The sequence below is a fragment of the Protopterus annectens genome, chromosome 7.part0 (genome assembly GCF_019279795.1).
Source record: "Protopterus annectens isolate FY-2018-M chromosome 7.part0, PAN1.0, whole genome shotgun sequence".
NCBI classification, from domain to species: Eukaryota; Metazoa; Chordata; order Ceratodontiformes; family Protopteridae; genus Protopterus; species Protopterus annectens.
The window spans coordinates 867333339-867358392 of NC_056739.1; the positions used below are offsets into that span (position 1 = coordinate 867333339).

The 25054-nt window shown below is 40.2% G+C and overlaps 1 protein-coding gene across 15 annotated transcripts in view; it reads right to left on the reverse strand.

Annotated features, from left to right (window-relative positions):
* The window catches only part of CADPS (calcium dependent secretion activator), a 2296269-nt gene that overhangs the window by 772991 nt on the left and 1498224 nt on the right, over positions 1-25054 (reverse strand). For all 15 annotated transcript variants that reach the window (XM_044077436.1, XM_044077434.1, XM_044077437.1 and 12 more), the window contains exon 9: positions 7991-8057. In XM_044077436.1, the coding sequence (XP_043933371.1) occupies positions 7991-8057 (67 nt within the window). The remainder of the gene's footprint in view (positions 1-7990; positions 8058-25054) is intronic.

The window sequence follows — 25054 nt, forward strand, 5'->3', positions numbered from 1 at the left end:
CATGTGCTATTACAGTAGATGATATTCTTGTAGGAGGCAATGGTGAAGCTGAACATGATAGAAACCTCAGGAAAGTTCTAGAAGGAGCTCATAAAGTGAATCTTAAGCTGAATCCTTAGACGTGCAAATTCAGGCTATGAGAAGTTACTTATGTTAGTCATTTGGTTACCAGTTCAGGCTTACGACCAGATCCTTCCAATCAAGCAGCAATTCTTCTTGAGATGCCAGCACCAGACAATGTCCAAGCCCTACAACATTTTCTTTGCGTGGTCAACTATCTAGGAAAGTTAATTTCAGTTTTGAGCTAACTTTCAGCACCACTAAGAGAGCTAACATGCAAATATGTAACCTGGTCCTGGTCAGAACAATACCAAAGAGCATTTGATGTCCTGAAACAGAGAATTGCCAATCTAACTACTCTACGATACTATGATGTGCACAAACCAGTAACTCTTTCTTGTGATGCTTCTAAATTTGGTATTGGTGCAGTCATTCTTCAAGAGGGTAGACCATTAGCCTATGCTTTGAGAACTGTAACCCAAACTGAGATGCAGTATGCTCAGACAGAGAAAGAACTCTTGGTAATTGTGTTTGCATGTTTGAAGTTCCATGATTATATTTATGGCCGACCTATTCAAACGGAGACTGACCACCAATCTGTAGTCACTATTTTGAGAAAGAATATGCACACGGCTCCTGCAAGATTGCAACACATAATGTTAAAATTGCAAAAGTATAATTTCAATCTAGTTTACACAAAAGGCAGACTTCTTTATCTTGCTGATACTTTATCCAGATTGTCCAGAAAAAACACTGAACAGCATGAAAATGAGAAACCTGATTTTGAAGTCATGAAAGTGAGAAATTTTTCTTCCACACATCTTGATGAGCTTAAAACTCATACAGCTTCAGATCCAATTCTTCAGAAGCTCAACCACTTTATCAGTCAAGGATGGCCATCAAAGCAATCTTGTTTACCACTAGAAGTGCAACCATATTTTCCCTGCAGAGATGAGATTTTGTCTGACAACGGTATTATCACGAAAGGTCCAAAAGTGATTGTTCCAAAATCCTTGCAACAGGAGTATATTAACATCTTGCATAGTGGCCACCCAGGAAATGAATCTACCAAAAGAAGGGTGAGATGACTAGTATTTTGGCCTTCTATGTCAAGAGATATTGAGACAGAACTTTCATCTTTTTCTGTTTGTAATGGTACTAAACCGCATCAACAGAAAGAACCACTTCAGCTAAACCAGATTCCTGAACTACCTTGGTCAACAGTAGCTGCAGATACTTTCGAATGGAATGGTCAACATTACTTGGTGTTAGCAGACTCTTATTCAGATTGTTTTGAGATTGACCTACTTCCTAATCTCATGTCCAGTACTGTCATTACTAAGTTAAAGAGACATTTTTCTTCCCATGGTAGTCCGCACAAAGTTATTTCTGACAATGGTGCACATTTTACAAGTCAGCAGTTCAAGAGATTTGCTGAAGAGTGGGACTTTATTCATATTACGAGTAGTCCTGAGTACACACAGTCAAATGGTTTGGCAGAACATAGGTTCAAAGCCTAGGCTATAGTATACTAGCTATTACACCTGAAAAATACCTAAAAGGTTCGTAGATTTATATTAGTGACACAGAGATGATTCTCCTTTGCCAACAGTGACTCCCCCATATTGATCCTGACGTTTCCCAGACATATCCCCTTCCACTGTTCTGAGATACCCTTGTGCTGGTGTCCATTTCATTCACAGAGATGATTCCGCTAAATCTTAAATCTGCTCCTGGGAGCTTATTTTCCAGCATAGGAGATTAAGGTTTAGGTGCTTAGCCTTTTTGGGGGTTGGATTTTTCATTTTTTATAGGGCATTTGTGAGTTTGGTTTTGGAGGTTGTGTCACTTCTATTTCAGGCGGCATAGGCTGGAGAAAGACCTGGCATTGAGCATCAGATTTGGAATTTTGAGGTGATTTTGAGCTTTATATTTTTCCATCATAGCTTTTGGGTCACTTGCAATTTTCAGGAGGAACTTTTGGGGCTGCAGATGAATAGAGGGTGTCCTCTTCAATCGAGCAGTGGTTGACAGATTAGCTCTGATCACTGGTCTGATAAGGGGACTTTTGGGGGGATCAGATCTCCAGCAGACAAATGGTTCACTTTATCCTGGATGGTGCCAACATCCACTGTCAACCTTTGTAACAGGTCTTTAGCAATGTCTTCTGCAAAAGGTGGATGAAACCTGTCTCCCTGGAGTGGTAGGTGGAAACTTGGTTGTATTGTCCAATGTTTGGCTCCTACTATCCGGCTGGGGTGGGCTATTTTTTTTTGTGGTTTAAGTCCTTCTATGGCTTTGGCACCAGCACTCTGTTTCCGCGTCCCCGCCTTCTTTTCCTTTCTGCTATGACTTAGCATTTATCTCACTATTCAGTTTTTTGCTCTGGCACTGCAAACTTTGTTCGCCAAAGTCCTCCTGATAGCCCCTGCATGTATCTTTCCACTATGCTTCCAAACAATACAGGCCAAACACCTGCCAAACTCCTGTATGTTGGCCTTAAGGACCCAGAAGACCCCTGACACAGTTTCTGTGTGACGACCACTGTGGGACTGGTCTTTAAGACTTCTTGGAGTCTGAGGTGGCCAGCAAAGCATTTACATTTGTTGGCTGAAGTTTTTTGTTGTACACCCGAGGGGCAAGGTCAGTTTGGCAGCCTTGGTTGCCACAATAGGTCAGGTAGGCTGTATGGAAAGCTTCTCCCATCACAAGCCTTGTTGCCTGTTTTCAATGTCAGGGGCCAGCATGACTGTTTCAAGGCTTCAATACCTTCCTCCTCAACTGCAATGTCCCTATATCTTGTTTATGAGCTCTATCTTTGTCCAGTTCCTCCATCCCCACTATCTTTCTTTGCTGACTAGACTTAGGATCCGTGGGGATGCGGGCGACCAGATCCTTGCTTGTGAGGGTGACGCCATACAGGGTCTACTTGGGCGCCACATCCTGTGGTAAGGCTGAGATTAAACAGCTGCCTTATTGCCTGTTTAATTTTCATCCTCTCGTAGCTTTCAGACACAGGGCACAATTCCGGGACGCATGCTGGTGTTTTAGCTTTAGAGAGAGCAGCTTTTCATTGATGCTTTGTAGGATCCGGGGAGGCTTCCACTGGCTGGTCTGAGTTATCTCTAGTAGCAATGGCAGAGGGGGGAAATTTGCACTGAACCTGTCTGCCAGTAATGTGCAATTGTCTGTGGGTTCAGTGATTTTGTATTTTTTTGGGCATATCTCCACAAGGATTTTATGGAGTTTTTGACCAGGTTGGTATATCTGGAAGTGAATCCAGGTTAATTTTTTTTGGAATCATCAATTTTTTTCTCCCAAAATTTCACCTATGATTTTTTTTAAATTTTTTTCTTTTTATGACTTAAAATAGCTTTCTCTTCTTTTTATTAATAATTTCTTCCATGGACTTCTTTCCATGGATTTTGTTCGTTGTTGTTAGCTGGGGTCCTGACTGGGACTTTGTTGTGGACTTTGTCCACCTTTTTATTTGGGATTGCCTGATCCATGAGTGCCTGGAGAGGTGTTTGTGGAGGTGTGCTGGGAAGGCATTTTTGGTGGGCAGAAGGCTCTCTGGCAGTTCCAGCCCAGTTAGGACCACCAAGGATACCACACCAGTGAAAGTTAGCTTTTAAAGTTCTTTTTTAGGGTCTTTTTTTGCTTTTTTGTGGATCCTGGTGGATTTCCAGATGTGGATTGATGATCAGAGGTCTCACCAATGAGGGATCATGTCATCACTGTATACAGTGTGATCTAGTTTGTGTGTTTCATTTTTGCGGTATGTTTTCTCTCCGAGTTCTGAAGTGGTCAGTGCTGTTCCATGGCATTTGATTTTTTTATGGCATGAACCCGTATGTTGAGTTATGGCTTGAGGGCTATTCAGTTAGGGAAGTCTGGCCCAATGATCCAACCAATATGATGGTGTTTGTCATACATTTATACTTCAAAGGAGATGGTCTTCTTGTGGTGTTTCTGATGGGTGAGAGAGGGGGGTTCCTGAGTTGTGAGCATTTGCCTGCACAGTTTTGCACATGGTTAGTTGCACCCTGCTTGGTTTTAGGCTAATGCTCGTGCCACCAACCTGGAACCTTTATGAATATGGATACACTTATGGATTCCCCTTGTGTTATTTGGTGTGGGGGGGGTGGAACGTGGGGATGAGGGAAAAAACCTAAGTAAACCGGGTGCTCTCAGGAGCCTTGGGGGCCTTTGAACCAGGTTTTACAGACAGTTTCAGTTACATATACCATGTTCTCCATACTGAGTGCATGCATTTTGAGATTTAGACTTGGCATTGACGCAGCATTACCTGCTAGTCATTTTTTTTTGTTTTTTTTGTTTTTTAGTAGGTAGGGAATTTGAGCCTTGCCTAAAAGCAAACTGGGGGGGCAAGAGGCTTAGCCAATATCTTGAATCCCAGGGGTGACACAGTGCAAGTCAGCCCCTTGTGCAGCAGCGTGTTGTCAAGCATGTCATCCCAGGGCAGACAGACACTGATCCTTTTTGATGACAGACACCAGACATTAAGCCAATAAAGCTGATCATTCATCTTGTCTCTATATTGTGCATTCATGGTGGTGAAGGAAGATACCTCAGCAGGGTTAGGGTCATACCTGCCTGGGCTACATAATCAGAGAGCTCCTCTATGTCTCTTTTCATGTAGTCCAGGGAGGTACGTCTCAGGTCATTCACACCAGCATGGACAATGCAGTTCAAAGTGAAAAACAATTGTTAGAGAAGTTTAAATGAGACAATACCATTGTTTTTCTGAATCTCTTGAATCTCAGAAACATTCCTCACAATAATCATCTTGGGTTCACCTGCACAGAGACTTATGTCAAGACAAATCAGAATGACACTACCAATCAGTAGCAATTTGTTGTTTCCATGTGCTAAGAACAACAAAGCGTTGAAAGTTCAACTCCTGAAAAGGCGTTTTTCCCAGAAGTCGTATTATGATCATTGTGGAATCGCAAGGAATATAATTTAGATGGAATAGGAAACATTTAGTACTGGTGTCTGAGCCAGTATTGCAGTGTCTTGCGTGTGATAAAGACTTTAATTCTCAGAGTGACTTATCCAATGTTCCAGTTCCAGGGTACATTCCTGGAAATATCCCTGTTCCTGAAAATATCCCTGAGAGTCCGAAAGCAGATCGTTCACCAGTGACTGTCCCTGTTGCTAAACCCAGTCCTAACTGCTACATTACAAGATCAGGTTGCATTTCCAGACCTTGTTCTAGATACACAGCAACTTGGACATGAATGTTGTTTTATTCATTGTCTGTATAATTTGCATGCCTATTCAAATGTATTATTATTGCAAGACAGCAGCTCAGTAAAGAGGGAGGAGGTAGATCAGAGTGTGTATGTAACTTTAAGAAGCTTTCCAGTGAGCTAGCACGTGTGTATACATACTGAGCACGTACAAGCAAGACTGTCATTTTGGAGAGAGCGGCAGAGTTGTGAGCATGTATGTATGTGTAGTAGTCAGTTTGTTTCTATTTTATGTTGCTGCTATCAATCCTGATGTGTTTGTATGTAATAAAGTATATAAACGAACACCCTAGCCTCTTTGTCTTCACTAGCTACATAAGACGAGTGGCAGTTACAGCTCAAAACATTACAGATTTTGCACTTCTTAGTCTTCTAAGCAGAAGAACATCTGCTCCCTTCCACTTATCAGGAACCTTATCTACCTCCCATAAGTTTTGAAAATGGACAGACAATGGCATTAACATCTGTCTTAATTCTATAATAATTTTAGTGTCCAACCAATCAGGCCCTTGCTTTTTGTACTTTTAGCCTGATAAAAATACTTCACAGAACTTTCTTCTGGGACATGATTGTGAACAAACCTCCTGCCTTCACCCATTATTCTGGGCACTTGTGTTGGATGAGAAATTTCCTTCATTCTCAGTACTGGGGCATCCTATTTTTTTATTAGTTTTGCTGAAGTTTCTAAGGTAACATACTGATTGCTTTGTCTGACAGCAGAACATGCACTGTTGCTGATACATCTACACATACCTGTGCCTGGTTTTACCTTTCGACCCTGAAATCATCACACATCATCTACTGAAGCTTTTCTTTTAATATTTGTGAGGTTGAGGAATTTGTTGAAATTGATTTTATTTGTAGGGTTAGTTGTAGAAAAGATGCAGCGGCACATTTGTTACAGCCTTAACAGTTTTCTTTTGTGTTAAGTGACATACTGTCTTATTTTCCGTTGTCTATGTTCGTCACACTTCATAAATATTGTATGTGTTTCTCTCGCTTATAAAATCACCTCATTAGAGAAGGCTGTGGATTTTCCCATTAATCAGATGTACCATTCAGTTTGTAGCTGAATTTTATTCTTTGATGGCAATTTTAAAAATGTTTCCGTTACTCTTCCCAATCATCATCACAATTTTTAGAGCTTTTCAAAAGTATTACCTCATTCTTTAAAGTCTGTTGTCGTACATGCACATTTCTTAACTATAATCAAATCATATTTAAGTGAAGGGAAAGCACAATGCTTTGTAATCACTTGATGCAAAATGATTGCCTATTTTAAGGTCTGACATTCTGTCCCTCTCCTACCCTTTGAAAACAGCTTCTGTACTCATCAATAAAATGTAAAGCAATGAGCAACAGCTTGCCAGGGTGCAGCTTTGTGACTGCACCATTTCCAGTGAAACCCATTGTTAAAATATTACAGTGTTGCCACCCTTTCTTGGTACTCTCTTGTCCATGCAGTTTTGTAGAGTTACGACATATGGTTATGGGGAGAGAAGCTCCTATGTAGTTCTGGGGAGGATTGTCCCCATAATTAATTCATTAATAAATAATAAATAAATACATAAACTTGTGTTTCTGTGATGAGGTGACTTGACAACCTTTGTGATTGTCATTCGGGGTTTATAACGTGAAAACTGACCTATGTTTATATCCTAGTAATAGTTCTAAGGCTACCAAGTTTTTATTAGTGTCACAGTATTTTCCATCAATGTAACCAGTTCAGATAACATTTTGATCATGCTATGGGACTAGACAGCATTACTTTTCATGTTTTCTACTGACATGACTCAAGTTTATTCCTGGGTATAATGCCTTGCCTTTTCTTGTCATTGACCACATCTTCTTGTATATTTGGCTGTATCACTGTGGTTTTGCCTACCTACTTTTAGAACTACAGAAATCAATAATACATATTAACTTTGTTTGAACAAACCAGAAATGTTGTTTATGAAATATGGAAAACTGATATCTGTTGAAATATTTTCTGTTAACTAATGACATAGTCAACTATTGTTTGTGAATTGCACATTTCCCTTTTTTGTAAATATAGTGTGTGTGTGTGTGTGTGTGTGTGTGTGTATATATATATATATATATATATATATATATATATATATCTACTGTATATTAAACAAAATTTCAATAAGTTTATAAAAATAGAGTACAGAAAATTGGACAGAGGATAATATACACAGTAGTAAATGCTATGGCACTAACAATTGTTTCCATGTATGATGTACAAGCAAACATTGCTTTGTTAGAAAAAAAAGCACACATTGGACTTAATCTATTGAACAATGCATACTATTACATCTTGGTTTTGCATCACGTAACTACAAGAACCTACACATCTGCTATCTGTAACTACAAAGTTTAAAAATTACATCTTACAATTTATCACAGTCTATGCATTTTTTCTTGTAACATTAGGCACAGCAAAATGAAATTATAGCTGTAAAATAATAGACATCCTCATATTTTGTGAATGTCCAGCTTTTTTTAAAATTACAAATGAAATTTGATTGCAAAAACGTCACAGACTAATATACAATCATATGATGACAATGTTCCCATCATTAAATTAGCTTTGTTTAATGTGACTTGTTGGAAAATCCTTTAACAGGGTCCAGGAAGACTGATGCACTTACCTGCACTAGGACAAAGAACCTCTTCTTCCACCTTTTCCATACGTTTTTGCCGATTACCCACAAATACCTAAAAAGGGAAAAGTTAGTGGGCTTACTCTATAATTTTAACATATCATTACAGATGCAAGGAGGATAGTGTTTGAGTACTGACATATGCTGGCTGTGTGGGTTTCTTTCAAAATATACTACCAATGTTTCTAAATAAGCAAATACAGTTTTTTTAAATGAGAACACCACATCTCATTATCAATTAATCCATTCTTGGTTTGACCATATTTTTCCAGCAATTTCATATAGACCTTTCTGCATTAAAGTGAGCGTGGAATTATAATGTCAAAGGACTACTGAAATTTCTGTTTTTAGCATTTCTATAGTGTTCCTTAAGTCTGTCTGAGAATTTTGTTTTGGTTTTTCCAAAACAGACTTTTTCACAAGGCCACTGTTTTACACATACCTCATTTTTATTCTCACAAAAGTTAATATCGCATAATCTTACATTATAAGTACTTGTCTTAATTTCATGTCCACGCACCATACTGTTGCAAATAGTACAATATCCATACCTGTTGATGTCTAATACTGTTACACCACTATTCATGTCAACAATTGGTCGAGTATAGTGACTAAGTACTATATCTTTAAAAATACAACCCCTAGAATACAATATCTTACAGTTTCTTGGAATAGCAGCTGTTATGCTGGGATAATCATAAGACAGACGCCAATTAGCTCTAATACTTAAAATCAAGGCAGAACTACATATACCGAGTTATTAAATACTAATCATCATTCTTATTTTTATTTGTCAATTATTGGTCACGTTTTTATTTTTATATCCAAAAATGAATTCTCTCCTGTCTTTTCTACAGGCCTTAAAGTATGCTTTTTCAATCCAATCTTCATCATAACCTCTTTTTTAAAGAGTTCAGTTAAAAATATTGCTTCTTATGCATCACCATCCCACTCACTACAATATTGTCTAACCTTTAGAAATTCACTATATAGTAATGACATAATCAAGCTATCAGGATGTTCACCTTTCTCCTACAAAAACATGACAGCATTACATACTTTCTAGATATTTTAATCATTATATTTTTATTTTCATTACCTGTTAGTGTTAAACCTAAAAAATCAATTATTTAACTATTCATTTTTATCTTAAATTTCAAACACTCCAAAAAGTTGTAAAATTCATCAAAATTACCTTACATGTGATAATAAATCATTGATATATTCTGTAGGTTCACTATATTCTCTTTATAATAATTTGTATTATAAGTATACTCCATCTCAAAAAGGCCCATGTTTAAATTTGTATATGAAGTTGCAAGACTTGCTCCTATTAATGTTCCTTGTCTTTGTCTTTAATTTTTTTATCAGTGTGTGTGTGTGTGTGTGTGTGTGTGTATGTGTGTGTGTGTGTGTGTGTGTGTGTGAGCATGTGCATGTGCATGTGAAAAACCAAAAGCAGTAAATGTTGAACACACAGAACAGTAATTGTTTTCCTCCCACACCCCCCCCCCTACTTAAATATGCCAACTCCGAGATCGCACCACAGCAGAGGAAATGACAAAGTCATGATAACGGCCCAGCGATTTTTTTCCCAGGGAAAAAAATTGCTGCTCCGTGTGGTCATCATACAGACTTTTGACTTTTAGTGTTCGATAAAAGAGCGCTTGCTCTTTTGATCGTTCAACTTCATAATATAGACCCTGTGTGTGTGTGTGTGTGTGTGTGTGTGTGTGTGTGTGTGTGTGTGTGTGTGTATATACCAAATAAAGCATATAAAGAAGTAGGGTTGGTACCTAAAAATACTCCATTGCCTCCATTCCAACATGAGTACAAATGCATCAACATCTTTTGTGATCCAAAAATAATCATGTTGTCAAATAACTTCTTCCAAATGACACAGTACATCTGTGATGTCCTGAACATAAGTTTCAACCTTTTTCACATATTTAATTAATTATAAAACCAGTCTTTTCTAAAAAGACCTTGGCATACACTTATTGTTGGTCAGCTTGGTGGTTATAGTAAGTTTTTATGTATGGTAAGTTTTTACATATGTGATGCCCATACACTGGCCCGGCAATCAAGGAGCCTCAATCCTCACCACTAATACCAGTCAGGGGCATCCATACAGGGAAAGGATAACAAATACACACGCAGTAAAGTACAATTTCCCTTAAGAACAGACAGAGGTCACTGTCAGTCTGGGGCTGGTTTCTCCCTTTCTCTCCAAGTCCCCAATAAGACCCCCCACTGGCACAGTTATAGGGTCCAGATCTCAGCCTAGTGGGCAAGCTAAAACCTCCAGCACCCTCTCTGTTCAACCAGTGCTTCATGTCCCTGCCTAAGTAGCCGACACACACACACTTTGAGATAAGAGTTTATATAACCACACAGACACTCCTGGGGAAGGCTGGCACAGGTTCTCCAGCTGTGACCCTTCTACCCAGACTATACGGTCAAAATCACTGCCACCACCCAGCTAATATTCATCAGCTATTCAAAGGCCCTTACTAAAAGGTGTCCAATTATTACTGTGTAATATTATTATCCAAATAGGTAGGTAGACCAGGGCTAAAGCTATTCGAGTGGCTTTGTACAGCTTTACCAAAGACATGCAAGTACTCTTAAGAGCTTAAATTATATTTACACAAAACAGCCACAGTTGAAAGGTTTAAAAATATTTAATAATGAATAATAACAACACAAGACAATACTTCTTACTACACAGTGCTAGTCAGGAGTTCAGAGATCACAGAGAAATACTTAAAGTAATACCGTAAAAAAGTTCTGACATCACAGAAAAACAAACTAGTCTAATCTTCCTATTCCCTAGCTATATGTATGAGAAAACACAGTTCTAAAAAAAAACTTACATATAGAGCAAGACAGTGCTGGTGAGGTTGGATGTCCTCAAGACAAATGCTCTCATGCTCTCCTTCTTTCTGTCCTTAAATTGATAGCACAGTACCACTGATTCATTTCAGATTACATCACTTCTTTCTGGTTCCCAGGCCAACATACTCGCAGAGGTTAATAGCCCCTTTGATCTTGCAGCTGGTCAGGAACCAGAGCAATAAAAGAAATTAGACATGCAAAGTCTAGCCATTAACTCTGGCCTCAAAACAATAGACAGAATTTCTTCATCCAGACATATCGACTCCGAATTTTGACATCAAAGAATTGACTTGTCCGCTTTGTTACAGTAGAGTGCACTGTTGTTACATTTTTGTAGTTCAGTATCCAATGCAGTCTTTTCACATTTAAGAGAACAAGCCTGTGGCTTACATTAATATTTACAAATAACAGAATTATCTACAAAATTCTATCTGGCTAGGCTGGCAGCCTTTACCTATCTTCACAACATATTTTGGGCAGACAATTAAAAGTAGGCATAATAGTTTCAGTTTGTATTTTTTATGAACACTTTTTTTAAAAAAAAATGTAACCTTAAACCATTCATTAATAATTCACCAAACTCAGCCTTTGTTTTCTAATATTCTGTCTTTGATCTTTTTGCATACACGTCACTATTCTGCAAGTGGTCCATACACGTCTCCACATTAATCAGATCTCATCTCATTATAACAATATTTTCACTCCTGTCTGATTGTTTTGTCACTAGAGCATGATTCCAGCCAAGTTCCTGTAAAGTATTCCATAGATATATATAGATATAATATATATATATATATATATATATATATATATATATATATATATATATATATATATATACAAAAAGAGAGAGAGAGGTAATCTACATTACTTGTTTGATACCAAATCCCAAATCCCTATAGGACAGTGGCACACTATTAATGAATCTAGCCCATTGCCATGTAATAGGAAGTTACTAGGTGCAGATTGTCAAATCTAAAGCAGGAATACTGAGACAGAAAATTTACAGAGTGAGAAATTCAGGAGAAGATTTCTGTTTGTGAAACTGAAAGAAGCCTGGCAGGTTCCACAGCTGTGACTTGCTACTTAAACTGCTTGTTTTGATAGAAGGGCTGTAAGAGACTTATATCACATAGATAGCCTTAATGTTTCTTTTTTTTTACCCAAAAGCTAAGGTGCCTATATAGAAAATAAATTATTAAGTAAATTATTTACTTAATAAAGATGGTACCAATGGCACCATCATTGACTGTATCCTAACAACTCACCCAAACCTTATTACCAAAAATTGGAACATTACCTGATCCTCTCAGTGATCACCTACCAGCCTTCGCCAACCGTCTCCCATCTCCACTGTATAAACAACACCAAGTACATCCAAACCCGCAACCTCTCCTCTTTCAACCCTCTAACTTTCTCCGAATGCTTAAAGCATACTGACTAGTCCCCCCTAAAAACCCTTCCTCTAGATTATGCCCTTTCCTACTTTAACCACTCATTCCTAACCTTTCTCAATCAGCAAGTCCCCCCCCTCAAACCTAACACATCAAAACCAATCCCTGCCCATGGTTATCAAAAGATACTAAACTAGCCTTGCACCAAAGGGACAAAAAATGGAAATAATATCAAAAACATAAAAACCCTAACACCCCCCTAGAATATAAGCAACTACAAAACTCTACAAAAAACTAATAATTAAAGACCACAAAGCTCACTACTCCAAACTCCAGTCCTTGCACTCAACAAATCCCCCAAAATTCTGGGATTCCATCTCATCCATGCTGCATCCTGGCAAAAAAGAAAACCACTGCCCAGACCCCAACCTCTCCAACCCTGAAACAGCCAGCCAGTTCAACTGCATAGCTAAACTATCCCACCACTGCCACTCCCTCCTCACCCTCAACTGGCTTGAACTACCCAACTACCTCAGTTACCTACAACTCACCATTGCCCACAAGCTCATCTTTAAACCTGCCAACTGCCCAGCTCTTGCTACTTCCTTAAAACCTTACATTCCCAACCGCTCACTCAGATCCAAAAACCAAAATCTCCTTCAGGTCCACAAACCTGCAAGACCTCCTGGCCATCTACTGCTGTCCCACTCCTTAGCTAAACAGTGGAACTCTCTCCCCACACACCTACGCAACCTACCTAATCATACAAATTTCTGATCTCAACTACTCTCTCATCTTTCTTCCAGATGGGAATACCCTTAACCCCCCCCCATTCCACCTTGCACTGACTCCTCCAACTACCTCTAATATTACTTCATCCCACCCAAAACAATCCCTCCTCTACCAAAAACTAATTTTCTCTCTAATATCTATTGTACTATACTCTCCAGTCTCAAATATACTATTACCCTCTCCATGCATAATATTTTGCTAACCTACTAATGGCTAGTAGCTATATTTTTTGAAATGTTAAACCTACAATTGAGTTTATAACAAAAATATTCACTTTACGTAAATTTTGAAATTTCTGTATTGAATTATGTCTTTCATTTTTGTAACATTGTGATAAGCCAATTGCAAATATCATGGTGCTTATCTGTAAACGTTTAATTAGCTGTACGAACTGTATCCTTTTGTAACATGTGAGATGTAACTTGCAATTATTGTGGAGCTTTTCTCCCTGGGCCTCCACTGAAAACGGGCTCTTCTTGGCCCAGTGGACTTCCCCGGTCATCAAACATAAATAAAATAAAAAAAATAAATAAAATAAATAAAACATGTGCTTGCTTCCAGTATATTTCAGACTCACTACACAATATCACACACACACACACACACACACACACACACACACACACACACACACACACACACACACACACACACACACACACACACACACAGACAAATGCAGTCAAAATTTACTTATTTTATTTTTAATTTGTGTCTTGAGATAGATCACTGATCTATACAGACCAATTTCAGGCTCAGTCCAAGTCAAACCTAAGAAATAAAATTAGTTACACTAGTTCAACATAACAGACATAAAAAACAGGTTTCACTTAACACCGACAGCTGGATCAGATTGTCCCATCTTTATTTACCAGTGCCATCAGCAGATTTTTTTTTTCAGTCCCACTGTTTAAGATAAAGTAAACTGGAAAATGTATGGTTTGCCTTTGTTATCTCTACTTTTATTTCCCTCAGTGGTACTGCTTTAAACTATGTTTAGAATTACTTACACGTAGAAACTGCATGTCACCAGGGGTATAAACAGAATCACCATTCCTCTTTGGAAATGCTTACATGTTATGGTTTGGTGCTAGAGTGTTCACACATTAAGTTGAAAATTGCACAAGTTGTATAATGCACTATTATTTAATACATCATGACATTTCTAGAGTAACTTGGACTTCAGAAATGAAGATTCATAGTTTGTTGCACATTGATGCATTAATACATTAACCCAGCCTTGCTTCAGCTATAGACTTCTTGGACATTCAGGTTATGATTTTAGAGATGCTGGCACTCTGCATAGACTCATTGTCATCACTTATGAATGCCACTTTTAGTTTTACTGGAGTATGGATTCATAGATTCATAGACTGTCACTAGGTTAATGACCCAAGGGGCCTCTTTCTAAGTCCAGCCAAGTTTTCCTAAAAGAATAATGATGTCCTGCATCCAAATAGGACATTGAGGGCCAGGCATTTATATGCTAGATCTGTCCATAAGGGACATAGGTGCCAGGCCCGGTGTAAATTTCCTATTCCCCATCCACTGGTATAGGTTATGCTTAAACTGGGTAATAGATAAACTCAGCTTCACATGAATGGGAAGCCTGTTCCATAGGAGGGGCAGCCTCTGGGACATAAATTTGTTTCTCCAGCATGTTCTCTTTAAGTCACAGACAAAATTCAGGTCTCTAGACCTTGTAGTTCTGGTACTTTTTAACTTACGAATATGTAGGAGATTCAAAAGTATGGGGTTTGTGGATGCCTTGTAAGGCAGGCATAGATCACCCCTCAGCAATGTATGGGACTGAGCAGAGGGAAAGGGCTTTAAGGCTCTCTGCATAAGGCAGGTTTGTCACACCTTATATTCTTTTTGTAAGGAAACTTTGAGGTCGCTCTAGTTGCTGCATATGCCTGGTCAAGTACATACGAAAGGGAGCATTGTACTCTATGATTGGTCTGATAAAGGGAGAGTACAGTGGGATAATGACCTCTTTGGATCTAGATGCCATGCCGTTGCTTGTAAGTTGTGCAACATAAAAATATTTCCTCACCACTGTGGCCATAAGGTGGTTGAAGGTAAGGATACTGTCTATGTGCGTACCCAGATCCCTGACTACTGGGTGGTGAAACATTTAGTTTTGTATATATATATATATATATATATATATATATATATATCAAATCTATTCAACAAGGGAGCTATTGTCTATGATTTCATACACACATGTCAATCTACTGTAGCATTACAATGTGGGTCAATATGCTGGTAACCCTTGGTCTACTAGTGACTGTGGAAGCTGGATGACTGATTGGAGATGTAGGACTAGGTAGTCAATGGCCAGCTTGCCTAGTTCAGTGGGTGGGTACAAGTTTTAGCAGCCAATGGCTAGCTTGCGTAGTTCAGTGGGAGGGTACACATTTTTGCAGCCAATGGCCAGCTTGCCTACTTCAGTGGGAGGGTGTGAGTTTTTGCAACACAATGCTGTTCTGTAGCACAGGCTGGGGAGCAGCATTACTGTATCATATGCATGTGTTTCCATAGGGAGAGGACAGACTGTCAATATAACATAGGTGGTGTTCTCCTGAATGCATGCTTACATCACTGTATGCACCTCCCCTCAGGGAAGTATACAGCATTTCAAAAGTCCTGCCATTAGAAGCAGATGAAGTTTCAATCTTCTCACCTTTCACTTAAAAATGGCTGAATGCTTCATTAGCGCTGCTCCCAAGCTGGAGGCTCAAGTATTGGAAGTAAGATGGTTAGTCTAGAGGAGGGTTGGGGGAAGGGAGACACCAACCAGGTACAGATGGTTATCCTGGCCATGAGATACGAAAACAAATTTAATTCTGCTGCATTTCAAAACTCCATTTTTAAGGGGAAGCAGTATTTTCTATAAGGAAATAAAAGGTGTAAAATCTAGAACAGAAAAAGTACCATGCTTTTCCTCTATAGGAGAACTAGAAGGAGCCAAGGATACAGCTGGTAATGCAAGGCTGGCAAATGTTTCTGTTGATCACGTCTCCTTTTTCTAGTATTTTAGTTCATCGCTTACTTGCAGCTACACTTTTATTGACTTTTTTGTCCCACATTTATTGCTGGGTCTTCCGGTTATTCCATACTACCATGGGCTATGACCAAATTACAACTGGGACTAAACTGGGACATACAGACATCCTGGGAGGATTGTGCTGTCTGTCATCTAATGTGGAGGTCTGTCTTTAAGACTTACCCCCTAGTTTCCCCACCCACTCTAGATGTGTGCCTGATATTCTCCAAGGGGACATGCAATAGGTAGTCCATGCTGATCGCTCCACACTTCTTCACAAAGCTAATATCAGCAAGCTGCCATGCATCTTGGCTGAAGCACATCACAACTGACCTTCCAGGATGCCATTATATACCGCTTTGGTCACAGTCACAATTCGGTCTCATTTTCAAGGGAAAGTCAAGAAAATTGAGGCATCCTGACCAAGCCTCTACTAGGTAAAGCCTGTCATTCTTTGTGCCCATGCACATCACACTCCCCTCCAAGGACGGGCCGGCCCATCCCCCCCGACAGTGCCTCAGATACCAAAGTCGCTAAATAAATCTGAATCACCTGGGTCATAGTCAGGGCTTTATCCTTCCGTGCCATGGTGTTCTTGTTGTTGCTGCACTTTTTATTGACTTTTGAACTCTTCAGTTACTGCCACTGTACATATTTATTGTAACTCTTGTGATTTGACTCCTCCTTGTATTCTGGTATATAGGCCCTTTTCTCCAATTACACTTAATTAGTACTTATTAGTACCGCGGTGGTGGTGCTGCGGTAGCATTATCACCTCACAGTAAGAAGCTGTCCGGTTCGATTCTCAGTTAGAGCGTCTTCTGCATGGAGACATGCATGAATGGGCATACCTTCGTTGAAGGTTGTGCGTCAGGGCTGGTAACTCGGCATGTAAAAATCACCTACCAATCATTAGCAGACCGGAGTTCCGCTGTGGCGACCCCTAACCGGAAAAAGCCGAAAGACACAACAATAACAAGTACTTATTTGCACTCCCTAGTTCACAAGTTACTATTTATCATGAAATAGTTTACCTCAGTGTCTGGTAGTCATCCTGCTAGCACTAGGCATGTTGAGGTTCTGCAAAAACTGCATCATGCTCACTGGCAACAATTTTTTCTTCCACTGGATAAGATTATAGATGAGCGGTACAAGCGTCTACTAATCTGGGAGGCCAGCCTCTCTTCTAAAGTGATTGACTGTATTAAATAAATTTCCATTTCTGTCCAAATTCACACAACCATGCCCATCATGTCCCAAAACAAGAAATAAGTCTTCTTATGCGGAGGTACACAAATATTCCCTACAAAAACCACAAAGGCCTCCTAGACAAAGCTTTGGTATACAGGACACACAGCATCACACTGGCTGTCAAACAATGTACAGACACTACAGAAAATATAACCACAAAAAGAGGTCATTAGTCACTCATTTGGCAAACTAAAGCTTTAAGGCAGCAAGACTAACACAGTACATGTGGTAATATCTTAGTCATAGATGATTCCATAGTCAGACACACACACACATACACAGATGCTCCACTTATCAGGCTGAACAAAGACAATGTGATGGTCTGCTCGTTGTGCATGTGGGAGTGAATGACTTCAGACATACCTTCTTGGACCATGTGAAGATGAACATGATGGACCTCTCAGAATGTCTATCTGAATTTGGTGTAAAGCTGGTATTATGCAGAATCCTGCCATTGCCAAGAATGGTGCCACAATGCAAACGAAATATAATTCACTTCAGTAATTACCTTAGTTATTAGTGTCATTCTAAGGGAACCCAATATGAATCAGCCTCGGAGGTGATGAATGACAACTCTGGTTACTTGGCTACAGATGGCCTTGTCCTCTTTTTTCATGGCTTGAATATACTGACCTGAACTTTTTCAGTTACTGAAGCATGGCATCAAAACAGAAACAGCACCCTCACAGTGCAGGGTTTCCCCTACCAGTCTTTGAGACTCAGGTCCAACAATCTTCTTAGAAAGAAAGAGAGCAGAAGCAGGTAAACATTGAGCTTGGTAAAATCACCAATTAATAGACAAAAACAGAAAACTGGCTCAGATAAACATAAGAGTAAGTTTATCTGAGATGGTTTTCTGTTTTTGTCATCTCCAAAAACGATGGTATTATGGGGGGTGTCCATATTCCTAAAATGTTAATTCACTTCCATACTCTTAGGGCAGGACAACAACCTTGAACTTCTCCATATCCTTCTCAAGGTAAATAAAACTCTGTATGACATCATACTCAACTGCAGTACTCCCTCCATGTCATATAAGACCACAAGGGTTATCGAGACAAACTGTAATTCCTCCCAGTCAAACCTCATATTATTCTCTCGGGAAACATCCACTACCCCTCCATTACCTAAGAAACCTACAGTGCCATAAATAAGTATGCACAATAATTCCTGGAATTAATTAATGCCAGATCTTCAGAAAGAGTAGATACTAAGTCCTAATTACAAGCTGTAAAATATTGGAACTGGTTCCCTCCAATATGGGCACTCTTTGCTAAACACTTACAGCTATCATATCACTGGTTAAATCTAACCACCATTTTTTAACACACACACTAGGAGGGTAAAACCTGATTTACCACAAACTCCTTCTGTCTTTATAGACTATTCTAAGGCAAGCCTACTCCAGATAACTGATCTTCTTCTTCTTTCGGCTTTTTCCCTGTTAGGGGTTGCCACAGTTGACCACCTGTCCGATCATGATTGGCAGTGGAGTTTTACAGTGTTGAGTTGCCAGCCAGCCAGTTGTCCAACCTACCACAGAAGATAACTGATAACCTAATGAAATGTAAGCACTCTCCTCACCTCAATGACCGCATTACTGACACATTTATGAATAATTCTATACCCACTTCAAAACATGCATTGATGTATCAGTCTGCATAAATATAATGACAAATTCAGGAACAAACCCCTATGGTTAAACCCTATACCATAAGAGAAAGAAATTCATAGACCTTAAGATAAAATTAGATACCTTATTATCTACAGCAGAACTCAAAAAGATGAACAAAGAACACAGGACCAAAAATCAAATCCTTCAAAACAAGTATAAATTAAAAATTGGCACCCATGTTAAGGACAACAACAAAGTCTTCATTAGCTATGTCAGAAACATTATTAATGTTCAAGTGGAATATTCAGCTCCCCTCAACCCCCCTAACTTTCTCCATCGCATCGGTAGACCCACTCCACCCTCTCTAATCTCTTCTGAGCAAGTCCTGAGTGGTGTTTTATATAATATGAAGTATCATACTCTACTGTTTGGTGATATTCACGAATTACAATGGTCTGGGAATTATGAGGTAACAGCAGGAGTGGCCTTAAAAACATCAATCTCGTAGCACAAGTATTGTGTACAAAGTAAACAATAATTCGGGAAAAAAAGCACAAAAGTGCAGACAGATTTTTAATATTGCTCTAATCAACTTAGAAAGTTACTAAAATAGCATTTTTTTGCATTGATGTATATTTATATATATTTTCTGAAGGATATGAAAACTTTAACTAAATGGTTGTCATTGCTTAGTGACTTCAATCCCCAATGATTTGCCAGAAATACACACGTTTTATGACATGCTAAAGAAAAACATTGGACATTCTGCAAAATTCTGGACAGATAAGCAGTATGGTGTAAAATCAGGGACAGTTGGGATAGATGGCAGCATATCAATGTGGAGGGAGCCTTCAGAACAAACCTGGGAAAAACAGTGGATGACATCATGGATGACATCATGGAAAATGTTGACACTATTACTTAGATTCATGTAAAAAGTTAATGCAACACCAGGTCATGCACATTGTGAGCATTAAGGAGAATGAGACTGTAATGTCTGTCATCAAGTGGGGCAGGGAAAAATACAGAGACATAGATGGGACATTACGTCAGTTCAGGGACAGGTAAGAAGAGGTTATTTGTGTGTACTCGTGTGTGGGAGAGGGGCGCCTATCCCGACACAATATATGGACCACCGGTGTTGACTACCACAGAAAAATTCTGATTTAAACTGCAGTTAAAAGCATTTTACAGACATGTTAATTAGCTGTTAATAAGGTCCTTGCACATTGCGGCTAACATGTCTCTGAATAGCAATTTCCAGAATCGCATACCATTCCTGTATGACCACATCTCTTCCTGCCATTTGTGGGGTTCTTTCTGACTACAGGATTGTGTCCATCTCTAAAGTTTGTGACACATTTCTGAACGCCTGCGTTTCAGACTGAGACTTTTTTTCTCATCAAGAATATTTTCTTTCATAACAGTATTTTTCAAGATGCTTCTTGTAGCCAGTGGGGAAAAAAATAATTGTACTTTGTTTTTCTGGACTTACTAGATACAAATGGGTATTAAAGAACTTTATCAAACATCGACAACTTACTAACTCCTGATAAAGGGCTCCTGTTATACTAAAATATTGAGTACCTCTAACGTCTTGATTGGTCCAATGAAAGGTGTTAATCACATCACCTCTGCATTCCAGTATTTCCTGTTTCTGGACTAGCACTGCATTGCGACTTCTTTTCTCCTTTCTTAATATATTCCTGATTTTCTTGCTTTGAGGATGATAATTTATTAATGTTTATTGTGACGTCCTTTCACGTCTCCATTACAGAACTTGATTTTTGTATTGTTTTAGCATTTTTTTTTCACATTTTCTGCCCACCTTCTACTGAAAAGGGATTTTTGACCCAGTCAGACTTGCCCAGTAAACAAATGTAAATAAATAAATCAATATCTTTTTTTTTCATTCCAACAATCTGCTATTACAGTGGGACAACCAAGATGTACTGCCCACAGAAATAAGTTCTTTGTAATGTCTGCTTTCCTACCATTAAGGACAAGATGTGTTATGTGTAGGCATTATGCATCTTATAGGTTCATAGGTTCATACTAGGCTATCTGCCCTAGGGCATTTATAAGCCTAGCCAGAATGTGTTTGGCTTTCGCCACCCATTTTAAATTTATTTTGCTATGCCCTTTTTTGAGGTTAGTATACTGTGCCTCTGTCTAACAGTGACACAGAAGTAATACCCGGGGTAAACCTACGATCTCCCATCCACTCATCAAGATTCCTCTTGAAGAGAGTCAATGAGGGACTCTGCCTAACCTGGACTGGGATTTTATTCCAGAGTGAAGGGAGCCTCTTGGTTATGAATCTGTCCCTCCAGCATGTCATATTTATTTCAGTGCTGAGGTTCAAGTCTCTCGAGCGCGTAACTCGATGGGATTTGGATTTTCTGAGGTGCAGCATGTCCATTAATTCCGGGTTGGACATGGCTTTATACGTCAGGCACAGATCGCCTCTGAACAGGCGGTATGCCACTGAGTAGAGCTGGAGTTTCTTTAACCGGGCAGCATATGGCATCTGTTTGAGCCCTTTGATCCTCTTGGTGAGGTACTTTTGGGGTCTTTCCAGTTGCTGCAGGTGTCTGGTAAGGCACATCCCAAAAGGGGCATTGTACTCAATTATGGGCCTGATGAGGGATGAGTAAAGAGGCACGATGACCTCCCCTGATCTAGATGTGAATCCCTTCATGATTAGGTGGGCTATATAAAATGTTTTTCTAACCACTTTGGCCACGTGGTTGTCAAATGAGAGATTGCTATCAACTTGGGTCCCCAGGTCCCTAATTACTTCTTCTGTACTTAATGGATTACCACCTATGTGGTAATTTGTGGGCACTTTGTTTTTGCCAAAGGGATGTCTATACACTTTTTGGCATTTAGCTTGAGGCCATGGCTCTGGCACCAGTTGTCTGTTTCTATGAGGCCCTTTTGGAGGATGCTTGTGTTGGCTGGAGAGTTGATTATGGCGCCCAGTTTGCAGTCATCTGCGAACTTGGTCAGCCACAGTCCTTCCGTGTTGGCCTGTACCTCCGAGAAATATATACCGAACAAGAGAGGTCCCAGGACTGAGCCTTGTGGGACACCACTTGTAACTGGTTTGGAGTCTGACATGGCTCCAGCAATTCTAACCATGTGGGTTCTGTCCTTGAGCCAGTTTGCAATCCATCTAGTGACATAGGGGTTTGTATTTAAGCTGGTGAGCTTATCTACAATGCCCGAGTGGGGTATTGTATCAAAGGCTTTTGTGAGGTCCAGGTAGGCTGTGTGGACCACCTTCCCCTCGTCAATGGCCTTGGTGACTGTTTCAAAGAAATCAACCAGGTTTAAGAGGCAGGATCTGCCCTTAACAAAGCCGAACTGGGTAGGATCCAGTGTCTGTATGTCCCCAATATCTTTATTTATGAAGTCCATGATGATCCTTTCCATAGCTTTGCAGACCAGGCTAGTCAGGCTTATGGGGCGATAGTTTCCAGGATCCGTCGAGGCACCACCTTTATGGAGAGGGACCACTGTTGCTGTACGCCACTCTTTGGGCACATATCCTGTAGTAAAGCTGAGATTGAACAGTAGTTTTATGTTTGGGTTTAGCTCTTCTTGGAGTTCATGTAGGATGCAGCCCGGGACACCGTCTGGTCCCACTGATGCTGTGTTTTTTGCTTTGGAGAGGGCGGCTCTTACCTGAGCATCTGAGATGTCAGGGGGGCAGCACTCTGCTGGGATAGATATTTGCCCTTTTGGTGGGGAGGGGGGGAGAAGTTTGAGCTGAACCTGTCAGCTAGAATGTCTGAGGAAGTTGCTCAAACATTGAGCGACGAAAAGCGCTTTACGTTTACCTGCAATAAACCTGTGTTTTTGTCTTCAGTGACGTGTTGGATCCTTTTTAGTACATTTGGCCTGTCAGCTAGGATGTTGGCAATGTCTGTGGGTTCAGTGTATTTTTTGTCATTTTGGACTAATTCTGAGCATATCTGGGAATTACCACCCAGGTTCCTAACATAACTAAAGAAAGCCTTGTGATTATCCTTAGTGTCCTGTGCAATTTTTCTCTCGAAGCTGGCCTTAGACAATTTTATGAGTGCCCGTAGTTTTTTGCTAATACTGATCAGTGATGCCTTCCCTTTTTGGGATTTTGCTCTATCATTTAGTAGCTTCCTCCTTCTATTGTATAGTTTGTTTATGGCTGGGGTCCACCAGACAGGATGTCTGCCTTTGGAGGATTGGGTCTTGGTTTTATTTGGGATCGCATGATCCATGCATTCCTGAAGATGTTCATAGAATGCATTTATAAAGGATTCTGCGGTCTGGGCCGTATTTTCCACAGGCCCGGGGGCTTTGAAGGATTCCACCTCGGTTTTGAGGAGTGTGAAATTTACTTTAGAGAAGTTTTTCACTGTGGTTTTCTGGGCAGGGGGTGGGGTCAGGATGTGAATATCCAGTGAGATTAGTTTATGGTCTGATCTTACCAGTGAGGGATACACTTCTGGTCTGGAGCATAGAGTCCCCATGTTGGTGATGATCAGGTCCAGTATGTTTTCCCCTCTTGTGGGAGTGGTAACAAGTTGTTCCATAGCATTTGAGTTTATAAATTCTAGGAACCTTTGGGCTAGGATGTTGGAGCTAGAGTAATGCTCCCAGTCTATGTTTGGGTAGTTGAAGTCACTCAATATAATGGTGTTTGGAGAGACCTTCATATTTTCCAGTGTTCTGAGGAAGGCTGAGTGGGGTTCCTGGGTTTGGGAGGGTGGTCTGTAGCAGGCTATAAACTGGAAGGCAGTTTTACCCACTGTTAGTTGCACATGGATAGTCTCTGATGCTTCGTGCTTTGCCACCAACCTGGAGGTGTGGGTATCTTTGATGAATATCGATACTCCCCCTCCTTTTGTGGTTCGGTCCAAGTTTTGGGGCTGAAAAGCATGGTATGAGGTATAACCTGGTAGTGCTGGGGTGCTGTCGGGAGCCCTGAACCAGGTTTCTGTTACTGCACAGATATCGATGTTCTCCATGCTAAGGAGAGTTTCAGTGCGTGCATCTTGAGGTTTAGACTTCTGGTGTTGAGTAGCATTACTCTTAGTTTCTTATCCCTTGTGATACCTATGGAGGTGGGTTTGTCTTTTGAGCCTTGCCTAAAAAGGCACTATGGGGTAGCAAGAGCCTTTGCCAATATCCGAAAGCCCAGGGGTGACAGGTGCAAGCCGTCCCTAGCGAAGCATCGTGGCTTGTCGAGCATATCATCCCAAGTTGACAGGCATTGGATCCCCTTTGAATGACACCAGTACTTAAGCCAATTGTTGAAATTGATCATCTTGTCTTCATATTGTGGCATCATTCTTGGTGAGGGTAAGATGCTACTCAAGGTCAGGGTCATACCAGCCTGGGCTACATGCTCAGAGAGCTCCTTTATGTCTCTTTTCATGTAGTCCAGGGAGGTACGTCTCAGGTCATTCACACCAGCGTGGACAATGACTGAGTCATATTTGTACTTGCCTTGGAGTGACCTGAGTGCTTGTGTTATGTGGTGGATCCTAGCGCCCGACAGGCTGCTCACCGTGACCCTCTCCTTGTTCAGCCTGGTGATCGGGACGTCAGTGTGCCTGACGATAGAGTCACCTATTACAAGTGTATCAGTTGTGTTGTTTAGTCTTAAGGGCTGTGACTGTTTGGCACACTGGTTTTGTGAGATATGTGTTGCACGTGTTTTGTTTTGGGGTAGCGGTTGCTTGGGTGTCTGCTTTGGAGGTCTCTGCTGCTTAGGCAGATCTTTATTTAGAGCCTCTGAGTATGGTTTTGTGTGATTATGTGTTTGGTTTGCTGTCGTGGTAGGTCTATATGAGACTGGAATTATAGTGAGTGTGGTTTCCTTCTCCTCCTGACTGGTTATGCCAGTATTGAGTTGAGAGAGCTTAGCCTCCAGTTTGGCTATATGGTTGCATCTCTCACATGTGCTGGAATTTGTTGGGAGGAGGAGAGGGTTGTCTGTGTACATGAGGCAGTTGTAACATTGCGTCAAGATTCCCAGATTCACCAGCTGGACCGGAGAG